Below are 24,098 nucleotides of genomic sequence, written 5' to 3' on the forward strand. Positions count from 1 at the left end.
CACGCCACTGCAGTAGAGTTTGACAGAACATTATATTTATCTCCCTGTCACCCCCCAAATCCTACACAGGTGGTACAGTCCAAGAAGGTCCAGGAGCCCAAAGAACAAAAATTATTTCTAACTCCGCGTTTTAATTTTTTTTTCTTTTCTTTGACCAAATAGTGTGTGAGACTGAAATCACAAACCTTTGCATTTTATAATTATATATTTATATTTTTGTACTTAAAATGTAAATAATCTTTCATTTTAATACAAGAAATAATGACGTACAGGGTTTCTGGCTTTCTACATCTTTTAACTGGCAAATAATTCTGTATTTGAAACACAGCAGTGTATGGTGTGTGTGTGTGTGTGTGTGTGTGTGTGTGTGTGTGTGTGTGTGTGTGTGTGTGTGTTTGTTTACCATAGAGCTCGGCGAAGCCGTTCATAGGAACTCGGGAGGTTCCTGTGACAAACTGCAGGAGCCGAATCCTCTTTTCAGCATCCATCAACAACACAGCCTACACACACACACACACACACACACACACACACACACACTATTTACACAAGTATATAAACATGCATGTGGCCATTTATGCTTGCTTATTTAAACTGGAGAAATTGATAAGTAAATAAGTAATAAAAAAAAAAAAAGCTTAGTAATAATCTGATCACTAAACCGGTTTTATTCTTAGGAAAAAAAACAAACACACACACACACACACAACAAAAAACTAATATTTAAAACTACAGTGAGTAGCTCATGACATTTTGTTGAGACATTTGTACAGTGAGTAGCTCATGACATGTTTTTGTTGATAAAACATGATTATTGAGTCAAAAGAGAGAGAGAGAGAATAAAAAAAACACTTCATAATAAACAACCACAGATTTAGTACACGGTGACTGACAGCCAATCAGGACAAAGAGACAGGACATGAGACTGTGAGAGAGTCAATCAAATCAAATGCTAATTTGGTGGAAAGCTAGTGAAGGATGGCTGATTGACCCTCGCTTGTGGAACGGGTTTCATTATCAGCAGTGCATTTATTTTAGCTAATGAGATAACGGTAGCTGGAGAGTGGACACCTAGTTATGTTTAGTGTGTGTGTGCGTGTGTGTGTGTGTGTGTACACTGATAAGGAGGTTCTGATGTGGTTCTTTCATCAGAGCAAACATATGTGAACATCACATCAAAAGGACTTTGATCATCTCTCACTCACACACACACACACCTACCTTCCAGAACCACTGGATGACGGGGTGATTTGGACAGTAGCCGTTTTTATATACAGTGTGTTGTCTCCAGTCGTTAACGTCCACATCACCCAGACCACACATCAGCAACTACACAACACACAACACCGTTAATACATTACACACAGACACGTGTGTGTGTGTGTGTGTGTGTGTGTGTGAGTGAGAGAGAGAGAGAGAGAGAGAGAGAGAGAGAGAGAGCGCATCTCATTACCTCCAACTCGTTTTCATCAAAGATCTTAATTAAGTCGATGAGAATCAGTTCTGTGAATCCCTGCGAGATAAAAAAAAAATCAGCAGCAGCTCAGAGTTGGCGCTCCTTCCCCTGTGCACTCGTACATTTTCCTTTCCTTTTGTTTTCTTTCTCTCCGTGCGAGTCTTTCCTTGCCATTCTTCTTTATTTCATCCTTGCTTTATTTCCACTATTACATATTTTCTTTTCTCTTTACCTTTCTGTGGATATTTTTCTTCTTTCTGTCCTCATTAAAAAATCTTTTCATTTGCTTTTATTTTTATTTCTTTTCATTGATTTCTTTCTCTTATTTCTTTTTCACCCTTTCTTTCAGACTGCTACACTGCGAGGGAAAGCGGACGAGGGTGGGTTCGAAACCGAAATAGAGCACAGGGGCAGGATCATTAAACACACACACTGACACCTGGTGGTGAGATTTGGTGGTGCAGAGAGCAGCGATGTTCATTACCTCCATAAAGGCATTCATCTGTTTCTGCACCCTGTTCACAAACCGCCACTGTATCACCAAACTGAGAGGGGGGGGGGGGGGGGGGGGGGGGGAAGGAGAGGTTTATGTTTATAGAAGATTATCTATAAGTGCAGAACACACACACATACACGTGTGAGTAACTTTATACATGAGAAAGTTGTTAGATTTAAGCCTCAGACATGTTTTTGTTCTTTGTGCACAAATGAGAACTTTATAATGGGTTCTGTGATTGGACACGACTTACTCAATGTACTCCTTCTTGTTGTCATTGGTGACGACCATATCAGAACCGCTCGGCTTCAGGTCCACTTGGTATGTCTGGGGGGAAAATCAAATCACATCAAATCAAATCTGTCTGACCATGTTTATAGTTCTCATGATTTTTTTTTTATTTCAGCGTCTTCATACAACATACTTAGTCACAGTAAACTTCATAAACGTCCGTGTTTCTAAGGTTACGTCTTTTTAGGGAAACAGAACAGAAGATCCAGAATCTTTAAATCTCACCAGAGTTTGTTCTTCTATCAAATTTTACACACGACAGTCAAGTGTTACTGTGTCATCAAATACAACAGCCAATCAGGTACTAATATGCAAATTCTGGGTGTCGATATAACATGGATTTCTGAACGCTTCTGTGCTTTCTGTTTCTCCCCGTGACAGTGGGATTACAGAGCGAAGGGTACGAGTGTTGTGTACCACAATGGTGAGGTACAAGCACACCTGGTGTCGGATGTTCATCGGGGAAAAAACAAAACAAAACACGGGGTTTAAAGTGAAAGAAACGATATTTAAAAAAAAAAAACCCCAGAGGAGGTGAATGTTTGGTACCTGGCCGAAGTTGTCCTCATCGATACAGAAGCGCAGGTCGAGCTCTGTCGGGTCGTTCTCCAAAATCCACTTCAGTGAGTTATAGTATTCACTGTCCTACACACACACACACACACACACACACACACACACACGATAATAAACACTAACAGCCAGGAACAAAATCTGCTTTGATTTCATCACATACAGTACTGTGCAAAACTCTTGGCCCCCTGCCCTGTTTTTAATTTTTATAAAAGGTTTAACAAACAATTTTTTTTATAAAACTGCAGGACAGTTGCATGAACCTGAGAAAACCTTCCGTCATCCTCTCCCTCCTTCCTTTTCTCCCTCCCTCCATTTTCCTTCTTTTTCTCCTTCCATCCTTCTTTCCACTTCTACTGGGCTTGTAGATTCTACACATTTCTAGAGTTTCAAATATATCTAGTAAATATGTTTTAACTTGTGTTAGTAATTTTAGATCTGAGGGCAGACTAACATTTTAGATCTTTATTAATTTTAGAGTTTCACTGATTTTTTTTTATTGAACAATTTCTTTTGGTGTCACAGAGAATAAAAACACTAGTATGTGAAAAATCTTTGCAGTGAAAAATAATTATTCTGCTTATTGTGGAATATTAGCATCACGCTTGTGTGAATAGCCTTGTGTACATGTTATATCAGAAGAGCTGAAAATTTGCAGTATTTGCAAGATTAGGTGTTTATATGATGCTCTATCTTGGAAAAGCATGGCCAATATTTATTCCAGTTTTACTTTTTCTGTGTGTCGATTTTTTCCCCTCACAGGAGAATTATCTGGCTGTGCTGGGCGCTTGGTGATTTTACACGGAGGTGTGGGTGGAGTTAAGAGGCACTAGGGAGTGTCTATAAAATGACTGACAGGACACCCAGGCAAAAAAAAAAAACACACACCAGTGTTCTGAACAGTTTTCCAGTCACATAGTACACTCCTCCTAAAGCCATGGCTTTAATCATTTATTTTTAATCATGTCAGTTATTTTTCAGGTTATTTATAATAGTTAGAGATATAAAAGTTACTATTAAACCTTTAAAGAACAAAAACGGTTGAGGAACGTACCACTGACTCCATGTCGTTCAGCGTGATGGGTTTTCCCAGCATCATCTTATAAAAAGGTCGGATGAAGAAGCCTGCAAGACGAAATACACGAAGAGTGAAATTAGAGTTCCAGAACCTGAGGACAGGTTAAATAAAACTTAATTTTAATTATTCTCTGATTCACATATTTCTTTTAAAAGAAAAGAAAGAAGGAAAAGAAAGACTCGACCCAACAATCAGGTCGAGTCGGACATTAGCTCTAATGGGATTGTTTATTAATAAAGTTAGAACCATCTCAAATTGCTAACGTACCATCCAGCAGCTTGCCGTGATACACCGCCATGCCCGCTACTCGCCCAATGAACTTGAAGTACGAGAGATGATCCTCGTTACACAGCCCTGAGTTTGGATTTATCTGGAGTGTGTAGTTATCTCTGTAGAGTCACAACACAAACACAACATGGTTAAACAGGTCACAGTCGCAAAAAAACAAAACAAAAAAGCCAAAAACCCACACTTGAAAGCAGCAACCTGCAAAATTTACCACTGAGTATTTCACATCTCTTAAACAGTAATGCAGCAGTGTCCTTTAAGGGTTCCTTAGAAACTCTTTAAAAAAAATCACTGCAAAATATTTCTATGCACTGGATCTTGCTAGCTGTTTCATGTCAGGCCTATGCGTTAAGATCTATTTTTCTAGTCCTGAAATTAGCTCCGCCCACAGTGGAACAGCACTGTTCATTTTCACCCCACAAGTGCCGTCAACTGAGAGAGAGAGAGGGTGTGAGGTGATCAACATTTTCACTGCAACTCAAATTGTAGCCATATTACACACACACACGTATGATTTTTATGATTAATGTTAATAGGCAGCTCATTTTATTTGCTATACATAATCAGTGTCTCTGATTATAATGTGTTATTGCTGATTATTCCTTCCTTCCTGTTTTATTCCTCCCACGACTAATTGATGAAATTTCACACACGTGTATAAATATAGTGCAGAGGAGACTGAAATGTTCTTCAGCTGCTGAAGGAGTGAAAATAGCACGAGACGAATGAATGAATGGCTTTGACACTCACGTGGCTGAGTACTCAAACAGCCCATAATAAGGGTTGAACATCTCCTTAGAGATTAGGAAGAACCACTCCCTGGCCACGCCCCCGTAGTCGAGCCCTTTCTCCGACTCGAACTCAATCCAGAGGCGGGACTTCAGAACGTCCGGCCTCTTCAGAGACATGATCCGCCTGTAGGACTCCTCAAAGATACTGCCTCTGTGCAGCTTCATCTCAAAACGGTTAGGAATGTCCGCCTGGGGGGAGAGACCACATACACGTTCTTTGAATAAACATCTAATTAAAGATTCAAACATGTAAAAATTTAGAAAGAAATATTTTACTAATATAATATGAGAATTTGCATCTTACTGGCTTCTTTAACTTCTTCCTGAAGTAATCATACTTCTGTTTGAACTCTCGTGAATATGGCACGGCCTGAGGAGGAGACAAACACACACACACTCAGTGAACGAGAGAGAGAGAGATAGAGAGAGAGAGAGAGAGAGAGAGACTGACTGACCGGTCCTGTGATAGCGGGACTCTGTAGTCGAGGGTCTTCCCACTGTGTGTTCTTCGTGTCTGAGAGAAAAACAAAGGCACACCCTTTAAAATAAATGTTTAAAGTACCACAGGCTGCAGCGTTTTTTTGGAGCAGCAGGATGTAACAGTACTTAAGGGCAACACTAATATCGAGTCACAGAACGTTTATCTCACACACACACACACACACCCCAAAATGCAACGTGTGCCACCAGAGATCACTATGACGATGACTGATGTGTTAAATTCACACTGAAGTTTCCATATGAGAACCCTTCTATAGAAGCTAAGGATACTTAAATACCCAAAGAACCTCTTTAAGAACAAAGGGATAGCATTAGAGCATTACGCACCCTATTTAGTGCACTATAGAAACACTATTTGGGACTTAACCGGGGGAAAGGTGTGGAGGAAAAGTAGGACTGAATGTACAGACTGTTTTTGTCTTCATGGAAATAGGAAATTAAAAAAAAAAAAAAAAAGTGCCGCGATACTGTACGAGGGGTGCCATTATTTTCTGATTCACACATCACTGAGGCGATCTTTATAATTAAATAATAATAAACACCAGAGTATATGTTTGATCTCCATGTTTATATCCGAGGAAATAATAACAGGTCTTAATGATGGAGCCGTTAATTCCAACAGGTAGGGTGTGTGTGTGTGTGTGTGTGTGTGTGTGTTGTGGAACAAACGGGTGTAATGTGACCTGAGGGATCAGATAACACACTGATGAGAGTGAGGATGAGCTGCAGGTGCAGAGCATTGAGAGGCATTCCCACACCTGAGAGAGAGAGTGTGTGTGTGTGTGTGTGTGTGTGTGTGTGGTACATTGTTAATGTAATTGTCAAAAATGAAGACAAAAAGAAAAAAAAAAACCTTTTGCCATTTTTTCCTAAAATGAAATGACTAAATAACAATAAACCCAATATAAACGAAATATTTCCGCCAATGAACAAAAATTTGTGATGTTAAAAATGTGATTCTACAAAGGAATTAATTCGGACGTGTTGCGTTGCGTTACACACGCGGCTGACGTTAAAGTGTCGAGGTTCAGATTCTTCACTTGTTTAACATTTGCAGCCTTTTGGACTCCACTGACTTTATTTTGTGGTGAGTGAGGAATAAAACCCTGTGTGTGGTGCTGTTCCAGGGAAACTAATCAATAGTGAGGTGGTGTGATGGAGTCACTGTTACCACCCTGAAGATGATCATTTTCCATCCTAAAGTGTTTTCTTTCTCTCAGACAACAGCAAGATGTGTTATTTTGTCATTAACTGTGAAGCTGAAGTCAGTAGGATGGAAGAGAGAGAGAGAGAGAGAGAGAGAGAGAGAGAGAGGACTTGGCTGGAAAATTGGGATGAGTAAAACGTCCAGGGGAAACGACCCATCAAACAGAACTGTGGTGAACTCCGCTGTATAGAGATCTTGCAGTCACGTGACCGGAAAGTACACAGCCGCCATCTTGTTGGTAAAAAACACAGCTGAATACTGCTGCACTCGTGTACAAAATGGATAAATTTCAACCGATGGACTACACGGCTCATTTTTCTAATGAACAGATAACTAGATACATGTCTAAAATAAACGACCTACAGATTAGTGACCCTTATCGATTACCGGACGTAGTTTTCACGACCGTGTCAGTGGATATTGAACTGCCAGACGTGGAATACCCAGACGTGTATAATTACCTCATTAACTTTCCCTCGCTGTTCAGTGGTGAAGCACTGCGTGCTTATAAATCTCTGGACAGTTATCTTTACAGAAATTCAGGGTTTGTCAGCCGCCCTCAGATGTGCCATCTTGTAAACAAGAAAATAACAATCCTCATTGGACGGGTAAGTCACTTAAGTATTACAAGTACTGATACTAGATATATCAGTAGTATCTAGTATAGCACTGACCAGCCGATTATAGAATAGAATAAGGTAATTCCAGCTGTAATTCCAAATCGTCCGTCTTGTTTACCATGGATCTGGCGTTGGAGAGATAGAGGCTTGGCAGTGGAGGTTTGAGTGGCTGTTTTCTGAGCTTAATCAACAGGCCGGCTCTGCCTGCAGCCTCGCTTTTGCTTCCGCTCCCGACGCCGCCTCCTTCGCCTGCCAGACCCGATAACAATCCACGGAGACCCCGCTGGTCTCGCTATCTCGTCCGGAATGTTGTGCATGCGATGGAAATCGCTACAAACCGTCATTTTCTGCTGGAAACCAATGTCCAGTAAGTCCATACGGTTGTAGTGGATATTGAACAGCTGAACAACACGCAAAAATACACACAAAAAACATAAAAAACGTGCACAGGTAGGGAGAGCTTGTAGCCGCAGCCATTGTAGTAGAATTGTCTATAGTAGGGTTTTCCAGAAGAAAAGGTAGAAGTAGAAACAGAAGTAGAAGGCGGAAATATGGCGTTTGACCGACAAGATGGCATCCGTTACAATCTGGATCGGCTGTGACGTCACATGCAAGATCTCTATTCAGAATCCTTTCAGGTGTTTGTGAGCAAGAGCATACACGGGGTGGGGGTGGGGGGTGTTTTGACACTCCATCAGAAGACACTCCTCCTGGCTCTGATTGGTTGTTCTGATTCAGGCGTGGTGGACTCTTGCAAACAGCTTAAGGAGCATTAGGTGGAGCCAGAGGAGTCTGATCTTTTCACAGATGATCTGTCTTGTGTACTACGGTCAGGACACAGTGACCGTTTTAACAAATAAGACAAAATGTCGTCTTTATACAGGTTACTTACTGCAGCTTTAAGAGAGAGAAAAGTTTATAGCTGAGAACAGGAATGGACTTACTTCACAAAAAAGGAAAAAAAAATTAATGTAACTACAAATGGATAAAAAGCACCATCTGCTGTTCTTTCTAAAATAATCTGATTATTTCCCTCTAACAGCGTGCACCAACACACACACACACACACAGTTTTATACCTGTGATTAGAATGAATAATTTTATATTAAATGTTTCACAAGTGATTCCTGTCTCAGTGTGAGGGAAACAGTGAACTTACTGTGGTCGATGTAGAATGTTCTGCCATCTGCATGGACTCGCTCCTCCCATCCCGGCTGCAGAGAGACAGACAGCGGGGGAGGGGGGGGGGGGTAATCAGTGAGCATACACAAACAAACAAACATTTATGTACAAAAGGACTCTTGGTATTACATCATTCTTTTGTTTCTTTCTTCAGGCAGACAAACAGAAAAAAAAGAAGGAGAGGAATAAATGATTTAGGGAAGGTTAAAGCTCTGAGTAAGCAGTAGAGCATTGTGGGTAATGTAGTTCATGGGCTATATTTTCAATCTCACTGGAAGTGGGCCGAGGTCGCCGGGGTCCAGCGCTCCTTTTGCTCTCATGTGAACGGGGTACTTCAAACGGGGATCCTCCTGAGAGAGAGAGACAGATTAGCTCAGTCAGTCCTTTTACGCTCCTTTACACTCATTAAACAGAAGAGACTATTCACTTTCGCTTCCCATAATGCACTGCTTCTCCCCTGAACAGAGGAGTGCTTGTGTGTGTGTGTCTGTTTGGTACTCGGCACAAAATGAAGCAAACACACAGCAGGTGGCGCACTGACACTGTTTTCAACCAATATGCCTCGTGTGTGTGTGTGTGTGTGGTGAAAGGCTCCTCCATCTGCAGAATAACCAGCAAGAATGTGAGCGATACCATAATGTCTTACATCATCAGTGTCCTAACTGCACGCGCGCACACACACTTCAAAACAAACAGTGATGCGGCAGATCAGTATGAACACACACCAAACATCAGCAGGAGGAAATAACACACATTTGATCTGGTTTTAATTCAGTCATCAACAAACGACAGTTTTATGAAGTGGGTTATGTTGGTGTTCACGGTGCTGATATTTCCTGGGTGTGAGTTTAACCAATGTTTTGGTGTTTATTTGATCAGTGTGTGTGCTGTGTGTGTGTGTGTTTCTGGCTGGTCAGCGTGGGAACAGTGTCCTCACTGAACATCACACTGTAATGAAAGAAACACAGCAATGGCCGTGTGTGTAATATGGTAAACACACACACACACACACACACACCTCTCTCTTTAAGCCAAAAAAAAAAAGCACCATGGTGTCAGGCCAAAATATTTAAGTTATTCCACGAAATCGAGTCGTACATGAGCTGATAGCTGTAATCCATGTACGACGAGATTGAGTGGAATAACTGTTATTCTATCCACTTTCACTGGATTTTCAGAAACAGAGCATTTTTATTTTTTGAAAATTCGATAAATAAAAACTTTATACAAAACATCCGACAGAATCATTTCCGCTTAGAATGTAAACAAACCGGCGAAATGACAAGCAATTTGTGAAAAATGTGATAATAATAATAATAATAATAATACTTGAAAAAATATATATATATTCTTACTATCAAATACTTTCATTCCATATTTTGTTGCTTTTTTTTGTATTTTTGGGGTTTGGTTTTCGAGTAGAGTTTTTATTTCGTCCTCGGTTGGTTCAGCAACACGCACCGCCATTTTATTTTTCTCTAATCACGGTATATGAGCTGATATTCTAGTAGTAGAGTAGCCAATCAGAGCGCGCGCTTGCTCACATCCAGTGACCATCGAGAGAATATTTCAGTAGATCCAGCTGAGGTCAGAAACTTGCAGACACTCATCATGGACATGAACGTGATGGTAAAACTGGGATTTCAGTGATTTCTCTGAACTGCTCTTTTTCTGTGACAGAATGATTACAATACACATCTTTAAGAAGAAACAAACAAGAATTTTGTGCACAAGTTCTAATTTGTTTTGGATTTTCAAAAATTAGCACAATGGTCAACATTAAATTTTCCGAGTGATAACTCGCCGCTGTCTGATGATCTTAAAATGCAAAATGTCACCAGGTTTGTAAATATATTACAAGTTTATGGCCTTTATTTCTTTGTGTAAGAATACTAATTTAATTTGAACTTTTCCAGCACCGTGTGATTTGATTTTAAATAAATAAATAAATCACGCTATTCATTCAGGACAGTTGGAGATGTTGAGGACGTTTCTGAAGATTGATTTGGAACGCAAAAAAAAGTAAACACTGTTTGAAAAAGTTGTAAGAGCAGGATAAATACTGTTCATCAAAGCACGTGTGATTGTACAGTTTGAGACGTTAACTGTTTCAGGGGAAGAACAGATTCCCCAGTGTTGGGGGTGGTTGCTGTTGCCATGGTTACACTGTTCTATATGGAGCGCCAATATCTGAGGACATAACGGTCCAACTTTCATACCATGAGCACAGAGCGATCACAGATGAAAAGTGGCCTGTTGCTGATGTGCATGTGCTTAAACACACACACAAACACACACACACACACACACACACACATCTCACCCATGTGGTCGTCCTGCTGTTGTGATCGATGAAGAACGGCCGTCCGTTAGGGGCGATCCTCATCTCCCACCCCGGGGGCAGGAAGCTCTGAGTGACTTTGTGCTGAGACTTGGGTGAACTGTAAGGCGAAGGCTGAGGCGACTGCGGGTTCGACAGCGTGTCCTTCACCACCCGAGGAAGTGGAACGTTGTTGGCTCCCTGCAAACAGGAAGTAGAGATAATCAGGGACGTGTCCCGAACACGCACGTGTTCAACAGGTCAAGTTAGGGTTCTTACTGCAAAACTTTATTCGACTACAACTTTGGTCAGGATGTATGCTCCGCCCACTTCACATTGCCCCACCTCCTGTTACTGTAAATCACAAACCCTTGTTTATTAAAAATGAATAACTTCTGGATCGTTTTATTGTTGCGTCGCTGCTGCTGTGAGTGAGTGAGTGAGAGAGAGAGAGAGAGTGATGTGAAGGTGAAGTGAGTATTTTAGAAACGGATTAAGAAGGAAATAAACAGAGATCGTGGCTCTGTGTTTCTGTGAAGAACGAGATGTTGGTTCTGGCACACACTTGCTTGCAGCAAATGGCTGAGCAGCACTGACGCCGAGGAACAGGTTTCACACAGCGGCCGGTGAAGACCTGCTGCCAAGGAGAAGAGGAGAGAACCGTACACATGCTGACTAGTGCACACACACACACACACACACGTGCGCACATGATGACTCAAACCTGATATGTACAACAGCTGCAAAGATCACTTCATCTGACACACACTCGATTTCATAATCACATTCAAGGTCATGACCTTTAAGACCAAGAATTATTGAAATTATTTCAAGGGGCAGAAATGAAAGAGCTCGAGCTTTTACAGTCTGTGAATTTCGGTTATGAGAAAGCAAAACATACCAAGCCTCATTTTGTAAAATAAAGTGACTTTAAATAAAAAACGGCACCCTACAAAAAAAGAATCAAATCAAACTGAGAACGATTAATTCGGTGGATTAACAGATTTATTTATTTTTATCAAAAATCTTTCACATGGACGCATCAAGCCTCATCGTTCATGCCTGTGTGACGGGCAGATAAAGGCACAGAAATCTGCCACAACATCAAAAAAGAGAGTAAATCGATGGGAATTTATTTAAACGGTTTGGAACAGATGAGTCAGGAAAACAGCAGAGACGGCTGAGGATTACATTTGAGTTGTACATCAAACACAATCGATAAAACAAAAAACCGCGAGAGTAAGATAACACAATTTGAATTCAGCACACTAATGTCACTGGAATGACAAGAGTGGAATCTGAGAAGCATTAGGGCTGTTATTTCATTTATTTTTCACTACCTTTACCTCTTTTTTTTTATTATAAGAACTGTATTTTTCCCCCCAGAACAGTCTAGTCCAGGGGTTCTCAAACTTTTTTGGGCCGGGGACCCCAATGGAGCAGAAATTTTCCCAAGGACCCCCTCATAATCGCACCACAAATTTAACCATATAGGCTTATAAATATTTGTCTTGTTACATACAGTTATTACCACATTGTTTTAAATAGTCATTTTAATGCATTTAGCAAATAAAATATATATGTTGGAACAATATACCGTGGAACAAATAGAATTCCATTTTAGTTTAGTATTGATTATTGACATATTGATGGGATTACATTTTAGAACTCATCAGAATAGATAACAGACTGACAAAAAACACTCAATGCATTCAGAGGTAACTGATCTCATGGTGTAAAATGAATGGCAATATACTAACCATCAAAAAACAATGAAAAAGCACTGGTGCAGTAACAGGCATCAAACTGCAGTAAGAGAATCAAACTGCTCGAAATATTTCATGCATTACAACTAAAAATGTTATGATTAACCATTTTCAGTGGTGGGGGTGGGGGCAGCTGGAGAGTGAGCAAGTGAGATTGACAACAGTAGATAACTTTTTTAATACTATGAAAATATCTGATTAACCATATTGTTGGTGGTTTTGGGTGGGGGGTGGGGGTCAGGGGGAATGCAACAGTATCATTATCATCATCATCATCATCAATGAGATGGGTGTGCCTGTCTTTCACTACACAGTTTGTCCAGTCTTGGTGTGATGGATGATAGACAGACTCTAAGATCACTCTCCACATGGAGACGAGCTCTGTACTTGGTCTTCATTGCAGTCAAAGTAGAGAAAGATGACTCGCATAAGTAGGTAGTAGGAAAGGGGAGCAATATCTGCATAGCATGTGCTGTGAGTTCAGGATACTCAAATGCTAGTGAGGGCCAAAACTCTGCATGGCTCACCTGCTGGAATCTGGCCTTCAATGTCCGATCGCAAGATAAGTCCACCAACTCCTCCTCTGCTTTTCCTGTAAGGCTGTATGTAGCTGCTGGAGCAAAGGGATCTCGCACCCAGTCCCAGGCATCAGTGTTTACATCTGAGAAATATGAGGTGAAGTGCTTGCTGAGAGCAGTGAGGTGAGAGGTGGCTACCTCTTTCATGACAGTCACAGGCAGGTTGTTTGCGAGCAGAAATTCTGTGAGCTGCGGGAACATGTCTGTCACTCCATCTTGTAGCCGTCTTTGCCACAGCTCTGCTTTCCTCATGAAGGCGGTGAGTTTGTCGCTTACTTCAAGGATGGAGGCATAGCGTCCTTGAATGGAGAGGTTAAGGCTATTGAGGGCGTTGAAAACATCCACCAGATAGGCCAACTTAGCAACGTACACAGGATCAGAGAAAAACTCTGCAATGTCGGGCTTTTCCGTTCGCATAAACTCCGACATTTCGGCGCGTAACTCAAACACCCGCTGAAGTACCTTTCCGCGAGAGAGCCACCTCACTTCGGAATGATAAAGCAGTGTGTCGTGGCCTGCGTCCATCTCCCGACAAAGTTGCCCAAACAAACGTGTCTGCAGTGCCCTTGACTTAACAAAATTAACTGCAGCCACAGCTTTATTCAGCACCAAGTGCAAGTCAGGTTCAATGGCTTTGGAGGCGAGCGCTTGCCGATGAAGCATACAGTGCACAGACTTGACATTTGGGTTGACAGCCTTTATGCGAGCGACAACACCACTCTTTCGGCCAGTCATCGCTGCCGCTCCATCTGTGCACACGGCGACACATTTACCCCAGCTCAGCCCAGCTTCATTAATAAATTCATCCAAGAGCCTGAATATCTCCTCTCCTGTTGCCCTACCTGGGACCGCTTTGCAGAACAAAAAGTCCTCTAAAATTGTTTCTCCCCATGGATAGCGGACAAGAGCGATGAGCTGAGCTGCACTAGCTATGTCAGTAGACTCATCCAGCTGAATAGAATATTGACCACTGCAGCGAAGTCTACCTAGAAGTTGTGACAAGATGTCATCAGAGAGATCATCAATCCTTCGCCTTACGGTGTCGTTGGAGAGTGGTACCGTTTTCAATTTGTTAGCTGCCTCTGTTCCGATCATAACCTCGCACATATCCACTGCAGATGGAAGGATCAGCTCTTCTGCTATGGTATGAGCCTTCTTACACTTAGCTATACGCTGGGCTACCAAATAAGCAGCTTTCTGCGCCCTCTCTGATGTAGTTGCCAGCTTGGTTAGTCTTGTTCGCTGAGAGAAATATTCCTCACCTTTTCTATGAAAGAACTCTTTTGGTTTGTTGATGTATTCCGGATGTTTTGTTAACAGATGCCGCTTTAGCTTGGCTGGCTTCATAGCCTCATTAGCTAGCACCTGGAGACAGTTCACACACATTGGCTTTCCTCCGCTGCTTTCAATGAAGCCAAATTCTATATAAGTCTCGTCATATTTTCTTACTTTGCTTGGTTTGGGAGTGTTGTTACTCGTCTGTTTCAAAAATCTATCCATTTTCTTTTTTCTAACTCTGATTGCTGCCTTTCAATCAGCTCACCAAGCTATCCTAGCTATGTTATGCGAGCGGGAATAAAGAGAATAATGTGATTGGGCGAATACTGTAGCATTTTACCTACGGAGCCCCTCTGGGGACATGGGTGAAAAAAAAATATTCCGTGGCCACGCGTTAATAACGCGTGGGAACGAGATCCTATTCCGTGGCCACGACTTGTTTAATGCATGGGAACGAGATGATTATTAGGTGGCCACGAATTAATAACGCGTGGCCACGAGAAGTGCTCGTCATTTCATCACTGAGACTGTTGACTTTCTGGCATCAGTAGTTTCAGCCGCAAATATGGACAAGTTTGATCTGATTTCGTTTTATTTTAACCTAGGAATGAAATGGCCACGGAATTTTTTTTTTTCACCCATGTCACCAGAGGGGCTCCGTTTTTTCTCCACATAAGGGAAGTTTATTATTTTGTAGCAAATTTTTTCACGGACCCCCTGGCAACGCGCCACGGACCCCCAGGGGTCCGCGGACCCCACTTTGAGAACCACTGGTCTAGTCTATCCAGATCCTCCATCATTTAATATGATAAAACTTACACATCTTTATATTAACCTTTACAGAAAGGGGGAAAAAAAATCGTGTCTGATGAAACGGTTAGTTTTGACACGTCTCTGATTATAAAACGCCGGCAGTCGAGAGATCTTTTCATCACGGTGTAGAGGAGATCGTGTGAAATCTGAAATATCAGAACCATGATGGTGGGAAACTCCAAGACTTAGAAAGAAGGTTATTGTTTTATTTGTTGTGAATTCAAAACCGGATTTACTCAACAACGTCCGAGAGTCGGTTCTGCTGTTTGTTTTGAGACGCGGGTCGCTGTGAAGTGATGGAGACTGTGCGATTTATTCAGGGAGCATGCTAAAGGAGTGTCAGTACAAACAGACAGGAAACTAACTCAGGGAAAGGGATCTGAGGAACAGAGGTAAGGGATGGAGGGATGAGTCTCACCTCTGGAGGAGTGGATAGGGTGACGGTGGGGGAACTAAGGCTACGAGGTCGGCGCATTTGGGGTTCGTTAAGATGGCCGCTGGATGAAGGTGTGGTAGCTACAGCGCCTCCTACAGCTCCTGCAGGAGAACTCACTCCATCTTCAGTGTGCTAGCAGAGGGGAAGGAGGAAGGGGTTAGTGTGCGCGCGCACATACACACACGCCATAATTTCTTCACACAAAGTCTCCTTCATACCATTACACATTTTGACATAACGGATGGACAGAGAAACAGACAGACAGACACAGACAGGTAGAGACACAGAGACCGAGGCCCCCCCACACAGACAGACAGACATGTAGAGACACAGAAACCGAGGCCCCCACACAGACAGACAGACAGACAGATAGAGACTGAGGCCCCCACGTAGACAGACAGACTGAGAAACAGACAGGTAGAGACACAGAGACTGAGGCCCTCACACAGACAGACAGGTAGAGACACAAACAGGTGGAGACAGAGACAAGGACACAGACAGACAGAGACTGTGTGCTGTACCTGGAGAATAGGGCGTGTCCACGTTGTGCTGCGGTTGTTGTGATTAACGTAATATGTCCGACCCTTAGCGTCTTTTCTCTCCTCCCACCCTGAGGGCAGGTTCTGAAACACACACACACACACACACACACACAGAACTTAGACAAATGAACTGGACACTCAGTTTAAACCATGCTGGAAGTTCAGGAGCCACTGAAGCTGATCTGTTGCAGTTGAGATCAGGAGGAAATGATGAGTTCACACACACACACACACACACACACACACACACACACACACACACACACACACACACACACACCCCTCCGTGTGGCCACCTGTGTTACAGATTCATGACTGTGTTAAATACTGAAGAGCAATATTAAAAAAAACAAACAAAAAAAACCCCACCAAATCCCGAAAACCCCATGAATCCTTGCTTAAAAGAGAGACACACACGCACTAAAATCAACAATAACAAAACAAAGATGGAGCGTGATGGTAAAACAATCCCAGTACACACAGACACACACACACACCACCACAAAAGCCTAAACAAACAAACAACCCAGAAGAGTGTGTGATAGAGTGAGGAGGAGGAGGAGTGTGTTACCATGGGCTGCTCTAGGCCTGTGACGGTTTGGGCTCGGGTTCGTCTGGACCGCGACGTCTGCTGACACACAACAGCTCAGTTACACAACAGAGCCATCACAGGTGTGTGTGTGTGTGTGTGTGTGTGTGTGTGTGTGTGTGTGTGTGAGAGAGAGAGAGAGAGAGAGAGAGAGAGAGAGGAGAGCGCACGAGAGAGTGAAATAGAGGAGAAGCGATCAAAAAGTGCTCAGCAAGCATACTGAAGAAATATTTTTAATCAAAAAAGTGAATTTAAAGGGAATTTGAGTATGTGGAGTGAATTTAAAGGGGCGGTGAAGGAAACATTCACAATCAGAGTAAATGTAAAAGGGGTCAATGGTGGCAAGAGAACTGATTTTTAGGACAAGAATGAAATTAAAGGGGACCTTAAAGGGGCGGTGGGGATCATTTTTAAAATCAAAGTAAATGAAGAAGCACAGTAAAGGAAAAGTTTTGTGATTGGAGTGAATTTAAAGGGACGGTGGAGGTAAATATTGGCAGTGAATAAATTTAAAAGGGCAGTGAAGATGATTTATTGATTGATTATTTATATGAGAGGAATGAGCGAGTATGTAAACACGGAGGTGTAATTAAGGAAAATCTTGTGATCGGAGTGAATTTAAAGGGATGGTGCAGGCGACTGTGGGGATGAGACTGAATGAGTGTAAAAAGAAATATTTGTAACCAGAATAAATTTAAAGGGATGGTGGAGGCGACTTCTGGGATTTAAAGGGGCGTCGACGGTAACCGGAGCCGAATTTAAATGGGTGGTATCTGTAGTTGTTTGGATTTGTCTAAACTTAAAGGGAATGTGGAGGTGATTTGGGCATCAGAGTGAATTTAAAGGGGCGCTGAAAGAAACGAACAGGGTGGGGAGTGAACCTGTGGGCTCAGGAGGGGAATTAAAGGGGTGGTGATGATATTTGTCCCTGGAGTGAATGTAAAGGCACGGTGGAGTGAAGACTCAGGGACTTGATTCCATGGATATTTGTATTTAGGGTGATGCAGCAGTGATTGAGGAATAAATGCCCGAGTGTAATAGACTAGATTAGATTAGATTAGAGCGTCTGAGGAGAGGAAGCCAGAAGCTGCAGGACAACTGAGACAGGATCGCATGTATGTATAGAACACTATTACATCGCATCAGGGATTAAGAAACAGCTCCATCACAACATACCATTCGTTTCAATGCTAAGTGAAATTAACACACTGATCCGTATCAACTACTGTCATTAAACGGACATCATTAAGTGATGTCACTTCCTGTCTCTGTAACAACAAAGCACCAACATCAGCTGTGCATTTTCTCAATGGACCCTTGTGTAAGCAATATGCACATGTACATGCACGCGCACACACACACGCACACACACACACACACACACACACACACACGAGTTCTGGGAGTGCATTACGACTGTGTGTATTTTAGGAAACACAAAGTATAAAAATATAAATAGCATCTCATTTCTGGATTCATGAATCGCAGATCAGCAGGGAAAAAAATTATTTAAAAAAAAAGCAGCCACACAGACAAAACAAAATCCACAGAATACAAACCAAATATCAGCTTAGACCTGTAGGATCGGGGGAGAGAGAAGAGGAAAGGAAGCAGAAGAAAAGGAAGGAGAAATGCAGGAGGATGAGGAAAAACAAGAAGAAATGGATGTCCAAGATTAAGAGGAAGAAAAAATGGAAAGATGAAAGGAAAGAAAGGAGAAGAGAAAGACGATTACAGTTCATGAGCTCATCAGCTGTTAGATTTTTACTGAATTAATGTAAACTTCACTACAGTCATTCCAGCGAGAGTCTGTTTATGAAAAATTATTTAATAAGTGAGGAACAGTTGATTAAGGCTAACGCGTTCAGCTGAGATCAGGAACCCGCGTTTACGGGCATAACGACTGGTTAAAACACTTCAAAGCAAATCCCCTGGCAGCACAAAATACAGCTCACACAATGTCATGACATGTCTCGGCATCTCGGAGCGAACTCCTGATCCACACAGATGTGTCGTTTATCCCGTACGGCTCTAAACAGCTGATCGGAACACCGTTACAAACCCGAAGGAAAGCCGTCTGTCTGCATTTCTGCCGCTCTGTCAGTCAGAGACAAACCAAATCCATGTACAAACTCCATGGAAGGTTACAAATAATGAGAAATACTTTTAAAATTATTCAAAATGATCTAACTAAACTGGTGTAAAAATCACTTGCCGGTCAGCATTAAAAGTACTGACATCCTACATGGTGACTTTTTAAAAATTAAGGAATTCTTTTGTTTTAAAATTTCATTTAAAAAAAAAAAAATGCCAGAGCTCTGACTGTGATTTGACTTGTATTTAAAACTCCAGAAGCTCTTTTACTTTCAGAGTTTCAGAATCTCCCTTTTAAAGCGAAACTCTTCTCTTCTTACCTGCTCCCATTGAGGAAGACATTTAGTCTCCAAGACGAGGCTGTGAAAAGCACCGTGAGCTTCTCCCAACATCAGAATTCCAACATGACCGAGATCCTGAACAGCTGATACAACCAAATATTCACAAAACTCCACCGTGTGAGAGAAACATAGTCACTCAACCTCGACGCAACTGTACGTGAACACAAATTGACTCATCCGGCGAGTCCGAGCACATCCACTCCACCTTCAAAGGTGCTGGTTTCTACACCTCACCCCAAAAAATACCTTCCCAGCTAAATAATTCACAGGTAAAGTCTCAGCCACGCCCCCTGCAGCAATATGGAACTGCCTTTTCTTCACCAAAAACAAGTTCAAATTTCAAGTTTGTCATAGGCATTTAAAAAGAACAATGTCCAATAAAAATGTAATGAAACGCACTTTGCCCTGATTCTCTCAGCCCATAAAATAACTAACATTCATAAGCCAGCCTGGGAAACAAACAAACAAACAAATAAATACACACACGAGAATTTTCATATTAGTAACAAACAATACGGTGGTGCAGTGGTGAGCACTGTCGCCTCACAGACAGAAGGTTCTGGGCTCGAACCTCGTGACTGACCGGGGTCGTTCTGTGTGCAGTGTTGCATTGTTTCCTCCGGGTGCTCTGGTTTCCTCCCACAGTCCAAAAACATGTAGATCAGATCATCTGGCTGCCCTAAATTGCCTGCAGGTGTGAATGTGATGGTTGTTGTTCTCTGTGATTGGTCAGCGACCTGCCCAGGGTCTATTGAACCCTGTCTATTACTCAAAGTCAGCTGGGACTGGCTCCAGCTTCCCCCCATGACCCTGACGGATACGGGCTGGATGAATAGATGAATGAATAGCTGTGTCTAACAATAAGGGACAGAGACAAAAAGCTCTGAAACTTCAGGAGTCTGAGTTCAGGATCATTTTAAAACTCCAGTTTAAGGTTTATTACCGGATTATTTCCAAAAGTAACGATGTAACAAAAACATCCAGTTCCAGAGACATGACTGACATCCTGCGTTCTTCTGATCAGGCCTCGAGGGGAGGAACCACTTTTACACAAAGGCGGGAGGTAATTACACAAATACCAGAATAAATGGTTTCTCCCATTAACAACACAAAGTGAACAGCAAGGCAGGGATCTTTCTCTCTCACACACACACACACACACACACACACACAACTTGTCATGCGAAAGAACAGGAAGAGTGACAGAGCGTGTGCTTCAGGTTCAGCAGCGCTGCTGCATTAACAGTTAGAGAGAGAGAGAGAGAGAGAAACAAACTGCACCATGCAGAGAGGAATGGAAGAAAGAAATGAGATGTGATGAAGAAAAGAAGCGTACCATTGGTGAGGGAGTCTGAGCCTGATCACTCACTCCATCAGTCATACTGGAGGAACGCAATCTGGAGGACAGGAGAGACTGAGAGAGAGAGAGAGAGAGAGAGAGAGAGAGAATAATCATCATTCCATTCCCTCTGCCAACAATACAATTCCCACACCCTCTCTAATAAACATCCCTTTCTCCTTCCATCCTTCCACCTATCTATCTATCTATCTATCTATCTATCTATCTATCTATCTATCTATCTATCTATCTATCTATCTATCGTGTTAGCATGAGCCTCCGGTCTTTTTAGCCATAATTAATAAAAGAAAACGCTGGCAGGTAAACTACCTCAACCCTCCTCTCACCTCAGACACTACACTTTAATTGTTAAATTAACTAACAAGTACAAAATCATGAAAAATTAAGGTATTAAGGTATGTTTCTCCACGTCATCGACCTTCACTGACCTAATTATGATTAATAACTGATGATTAACGAGGACAATTATCCTAATATACACGAAGTTGATCACAATACAGGATTTAGCTTTACGGCGGTTTTGCTAACAGCAGCAACAGAAATACAATTTATTGGGGCGTTGTGGCTCAGGTGGCTAAGGCGCCGTACCATAAATCCGGGGACCCGGGTTCGATTCTGACCCGAGGTCATTTCCCAATCCCTCCCCGTCTCTCTCTCCCACTCATTTCCTGTCCTGTCTCTACACTGTCCTATCCAATAAAGGTGAAAAAAGCCCAAAAAAAAAATCTTAAAAAAGAAATACAATTTATTATTTAAATAAATAAATAAATAAATAAATGTAAAAAACCCATGAAAATTTTAGATTTAGTGATAGTTTAGTTTTTAAAAATAATTTATAAAATGATAGTAATAAAAAAATAATCAATGTAATTAAAAGTTAATTAATAAAAAAATTTAAATTTTTAAAATTTATAAAATTAAAATAATTATCAAAATTCAGGATAAAATAATTGGTAAAAAAAAGTGGATAAAACAAAATTTTAATTTCTACCCATTTACCACTGAAAATAATGATTCAGCAGGTCAGTGTTAAAACTAATGGCCCCCTGTAAGTTCTATTGGAATTTATCCATCCTTCCTCCTCTCACCAGTGTTGCCAGATTGGGAGGTTTCCCGCCCAAGTTGGGCGGTTTCAAGTGCATTTTTGGCGGGTTTTGAACATATTTTGGGCTGGAAAACGTCAGCAGTATCTGGCAACACTGCCTCTCACCCCGGTGTTGTTAGCTCCGCCCATTTCTCCGTTGGCATTAGGAGTGAGTGACAGCCTCATGCTGATCTCCTCTGAAAACTCTGGAGTGCTGAATTGATGAATGGGCGTGGCAGAGGAGGCGGGGCCAGCCACGGCCTCACTCATCCCTGACAAATCCTCTTCAGTGATAGGGTCCCAGGACTGGGAGGGGAGGGGCTAAATAAAAAGTACCCAAAAACAAAAAGGCATGGTTTATCCTTTTTTCCTTTCAGTAGCACTGGAAAATATTAACATAGATTTAATTAATTAAATAAATAGCTAGAGCGACGTAATATTACAAAATACACACAACAATATAATATAAACATTTATAGGTCAGTCTCACATCGTCCAGCTCTCGGGAGTCAAGGTGTTCGTTCTCCAGGTCCTCACTAATGTGACGTCTGGAGCGAAACACTCTGTGCGCTTCCTGGTTGATCTGACGCAGGTGATTATCGCTTTCTGTCTCTGATACCACGTCACTGACAGACAGAGAGACAAAGGAAGTAGGAAAGGACATCATAGCTCTTACTGAAACAATGCTAGCCTTGTATTTATCAAACAAAACATGGAAGCAAATGTAATTTTTTTAAACTGAATTTCTTTAAAAAAAAACCACCCACAACAGTGATGAGTAGGGGGGCAAAAACTTTCAACCATCCATACTATAGTAAGAAGTGAAGTGTGTTAATGATGTTTAAGCAATGCTGCACTGCAGATTGTGTATTTGACGGACAGCCCGAATGCGACAAGTGTACCTGTTCAGTAATGCAAAGTGGGCAGGGCGAGTTTAACTTTATGCAAATGAGATGCGACATGACGTCACGATGACCAATATGTGAGAGAGATGGCAAAGCTTATTGTTTTCCACACGAGACGCACAGTCTGTGTTTTAGGTTCCACGTCTACGGAATCAGCTGTTGTGATGGAAACTATGGCAACCAGCAGTAAACTAAAGACAGGATAGAGATTGGAGGTATGCAGGTTAAGTATTGTAAATGTAAATATTGTAAATAACAATATGCAAACTCCTTCAAGCTTTGTTTGTATTCTTTGGGATAGCTTTACTTTGTGTTGTTTACCTGTTTAGTAACTTATGATTTATTTATTGTAACGTTATATTATGTTATTATTATTTTATGTATGCAGTATGTTTTGTTATGATTTTATATTTTTATTTATTATTGTACATTTTCTTATTTCTTACTGGTCGGCCCCCCCAGGGCTCATTGAAAAAAATGCCTACGGGCAATATGTAGTCCCTGGTAAAATAAATAAACTGAAAGTGAAGTGTGTGTGCATACACTGTGCTGGGTCTTTTCCACTGTGTGGTTCGGTTGTTGTGATTAACGTAATATGTTCGACCAAGATTATCAACTTTCTCTTCCCATCCTGCTGGCAACGGAGGAAGGAGCTGCTGAGAACGACGAGAACCACCGTGATCCACCGAGTCCACCTCCCAACCCTGAGAGACAGCGAGAGCGAGAGGTGGGAAAACAAACATGGAGGGATGAAGTCCAAGAGACAGACAGGTTGGTGTGAAACAGACCAGAGAGGACCAGAGAGAGAGAGAGAGAGAGATCGATCACCTCAGCCTCCTCCCTCATTTCGCTGTTCTCCTCCTCTGGAGCACCGTTCTTCGGCAGGTACGCCATCTTCAGCCTCAGATAACCTTTGACCCTTGACTTGTGACTGTGTGTGCACACACACGAAATACATTCAGTGACAGAATGTAAAAAGTATTAAAGCAGCAATCAGTGCAGGGCATTTGTAATTTCAGGACCAGAAATAGTACACACAATCCTGAGATAAAAGGCACTAACACGCTCCATCGTATTTTAAAATGATATCATCTAAATTTTGAAGTGGTCTTTGAAATGATATGACGATTACAGGTCCAGAAATGCACAAATTACAAACCGCAGCTTTAAAGTATATATAAAAACACACAAATAAATATTATCAGATCTTGATCAAAACACACTCCTGACCGTAACAGAAAATTCCATCGACAAATCTGGGGAGTTTCACTGGACATTTTCAGAGAGATTTAAAAAGTACAGAACCCCTAAAATGCCACTAGGTTTACGGTTGTTTTAGGGGCCCAAGCACTTTAAAGGAATAATAGTGTCACGCAAACGTATCTGAAAAGTTAAGATGTTTACGCTGTTTAGTGTTTGACTTGAGCTACGGAGGCAAATGTGCCGAGCAAACTTACAGCTACCGGTTTTAACTTCACAATTCTGCACTATAACTGTTTTTAGCTTCCT

The 24,098-nt window shown here is 41.7% G+C and overlaps 1 protein-coding gene across 5 annotated transcripts in view; it reads right to left on the minus strand.

Moving 5' to 3' along the window:
* nedd4l (NEDD4 like E3 ubiquitin protein ligase) overlaps window positions 1–24,098 on the minus strand; it is a 79,959-nt gene that overhangs the window by 4,207 nt on the left and 51,654 nt on the right. For 3 of the 5 annotated variants that reach the window (XM_060935335.1, XM_060935334.1, XM_060935331.1), the window contains 22 exons: window positions 23,418–23,520; window positions 23,133–23,293; window positions 22,175–22,310; window positions 21,811–22,005; window positions 20,577–20,654; window positions 16,788–16,847; window positions 16,196–16,297; window positions 15,657–15,806; window positions 10,807–11,004; window positions 8,756–8,833; window positions 8,461–8,515; window positions 5,429–5,487; window positions 5,278–5,343; window positions 4,933–5,162; window positions 4,162–4,283; window positions 3,871–3,941; window positions 2,793–2,888; window positions 2,206–2,279; window positions 1,941–2,001; window positions 1,454–1,513; window positions 1,222–1,329; window positions 404–500 (listed from right to left, as the gene is read on the minus strand). In XM_060935335.1, the coding sequence (XP_060791318.1) occupies window positions 404–500; window positions 1,222–1,329; window positions 1,454–1,513; window positions 1,941–2,001; window positions 2,206–2,279; window positions 2,793–2,888; window positions 3,871–3,941; window positions 4,162–4,283; window positions 4,933–5,162; window positions 5,278–5,343; window positions 5,429–5,487; window positions 8,461–8,515; window positions 8,756–8,833; window positions 10,807–11,004; window positions 15,657–15,806; window positions 16,196–16,297; window positions 16,788–16,847; window positions 20,577–20,654; window positions 21,811–22,005; window positions 22,175–22,310; window positions 23,133–23,293; window positions 23,418–23,520 (2,360 nt within the window). The remainder of the gene's footprint in view (window positions 1–403; window positions 501–1,221; window positions 1,330–1,453; window positions 1,514–1,940; window positions 2,002–2,205; window positions 2,280–2,792; window positions 2,889–3,870; window positions 3,942–4,161; window positions 4,284–4,932; window positions 5,163–5,277; window positions 5,344–5,428; window positions 5,488–8,460; window positions 8,516–8,755; window positions 8,834–10,806; window positions 11,005–15,656; window positions 15,807–16,195; window positions 16,298–16,787; window positions 16,848–20,576; window positions 20,655–21,810; window positions 22,006–22,174; window positions 22,311–23,132; window positions 23,294–23,417; window positions 23,521–24,098) is intronic. The other 2 variants (XM_060935332.1, XM_060935333.1) reach the window with 2 other exon arrangements.

Source organism: Neoarius graeffei, chromosome 12, assembly GCF_027579695.1.
Source record: "Neoarius graeffei isolate fNeoGra1 chromosome 12, fNeoGra1.pri, whole genome shotgun sequence".
NCBI lineage: Eukaryota > Metazoa > Chordata > Actinopteri > Siluriformes > Ariidae > Neoarius > Neoarius graeffei.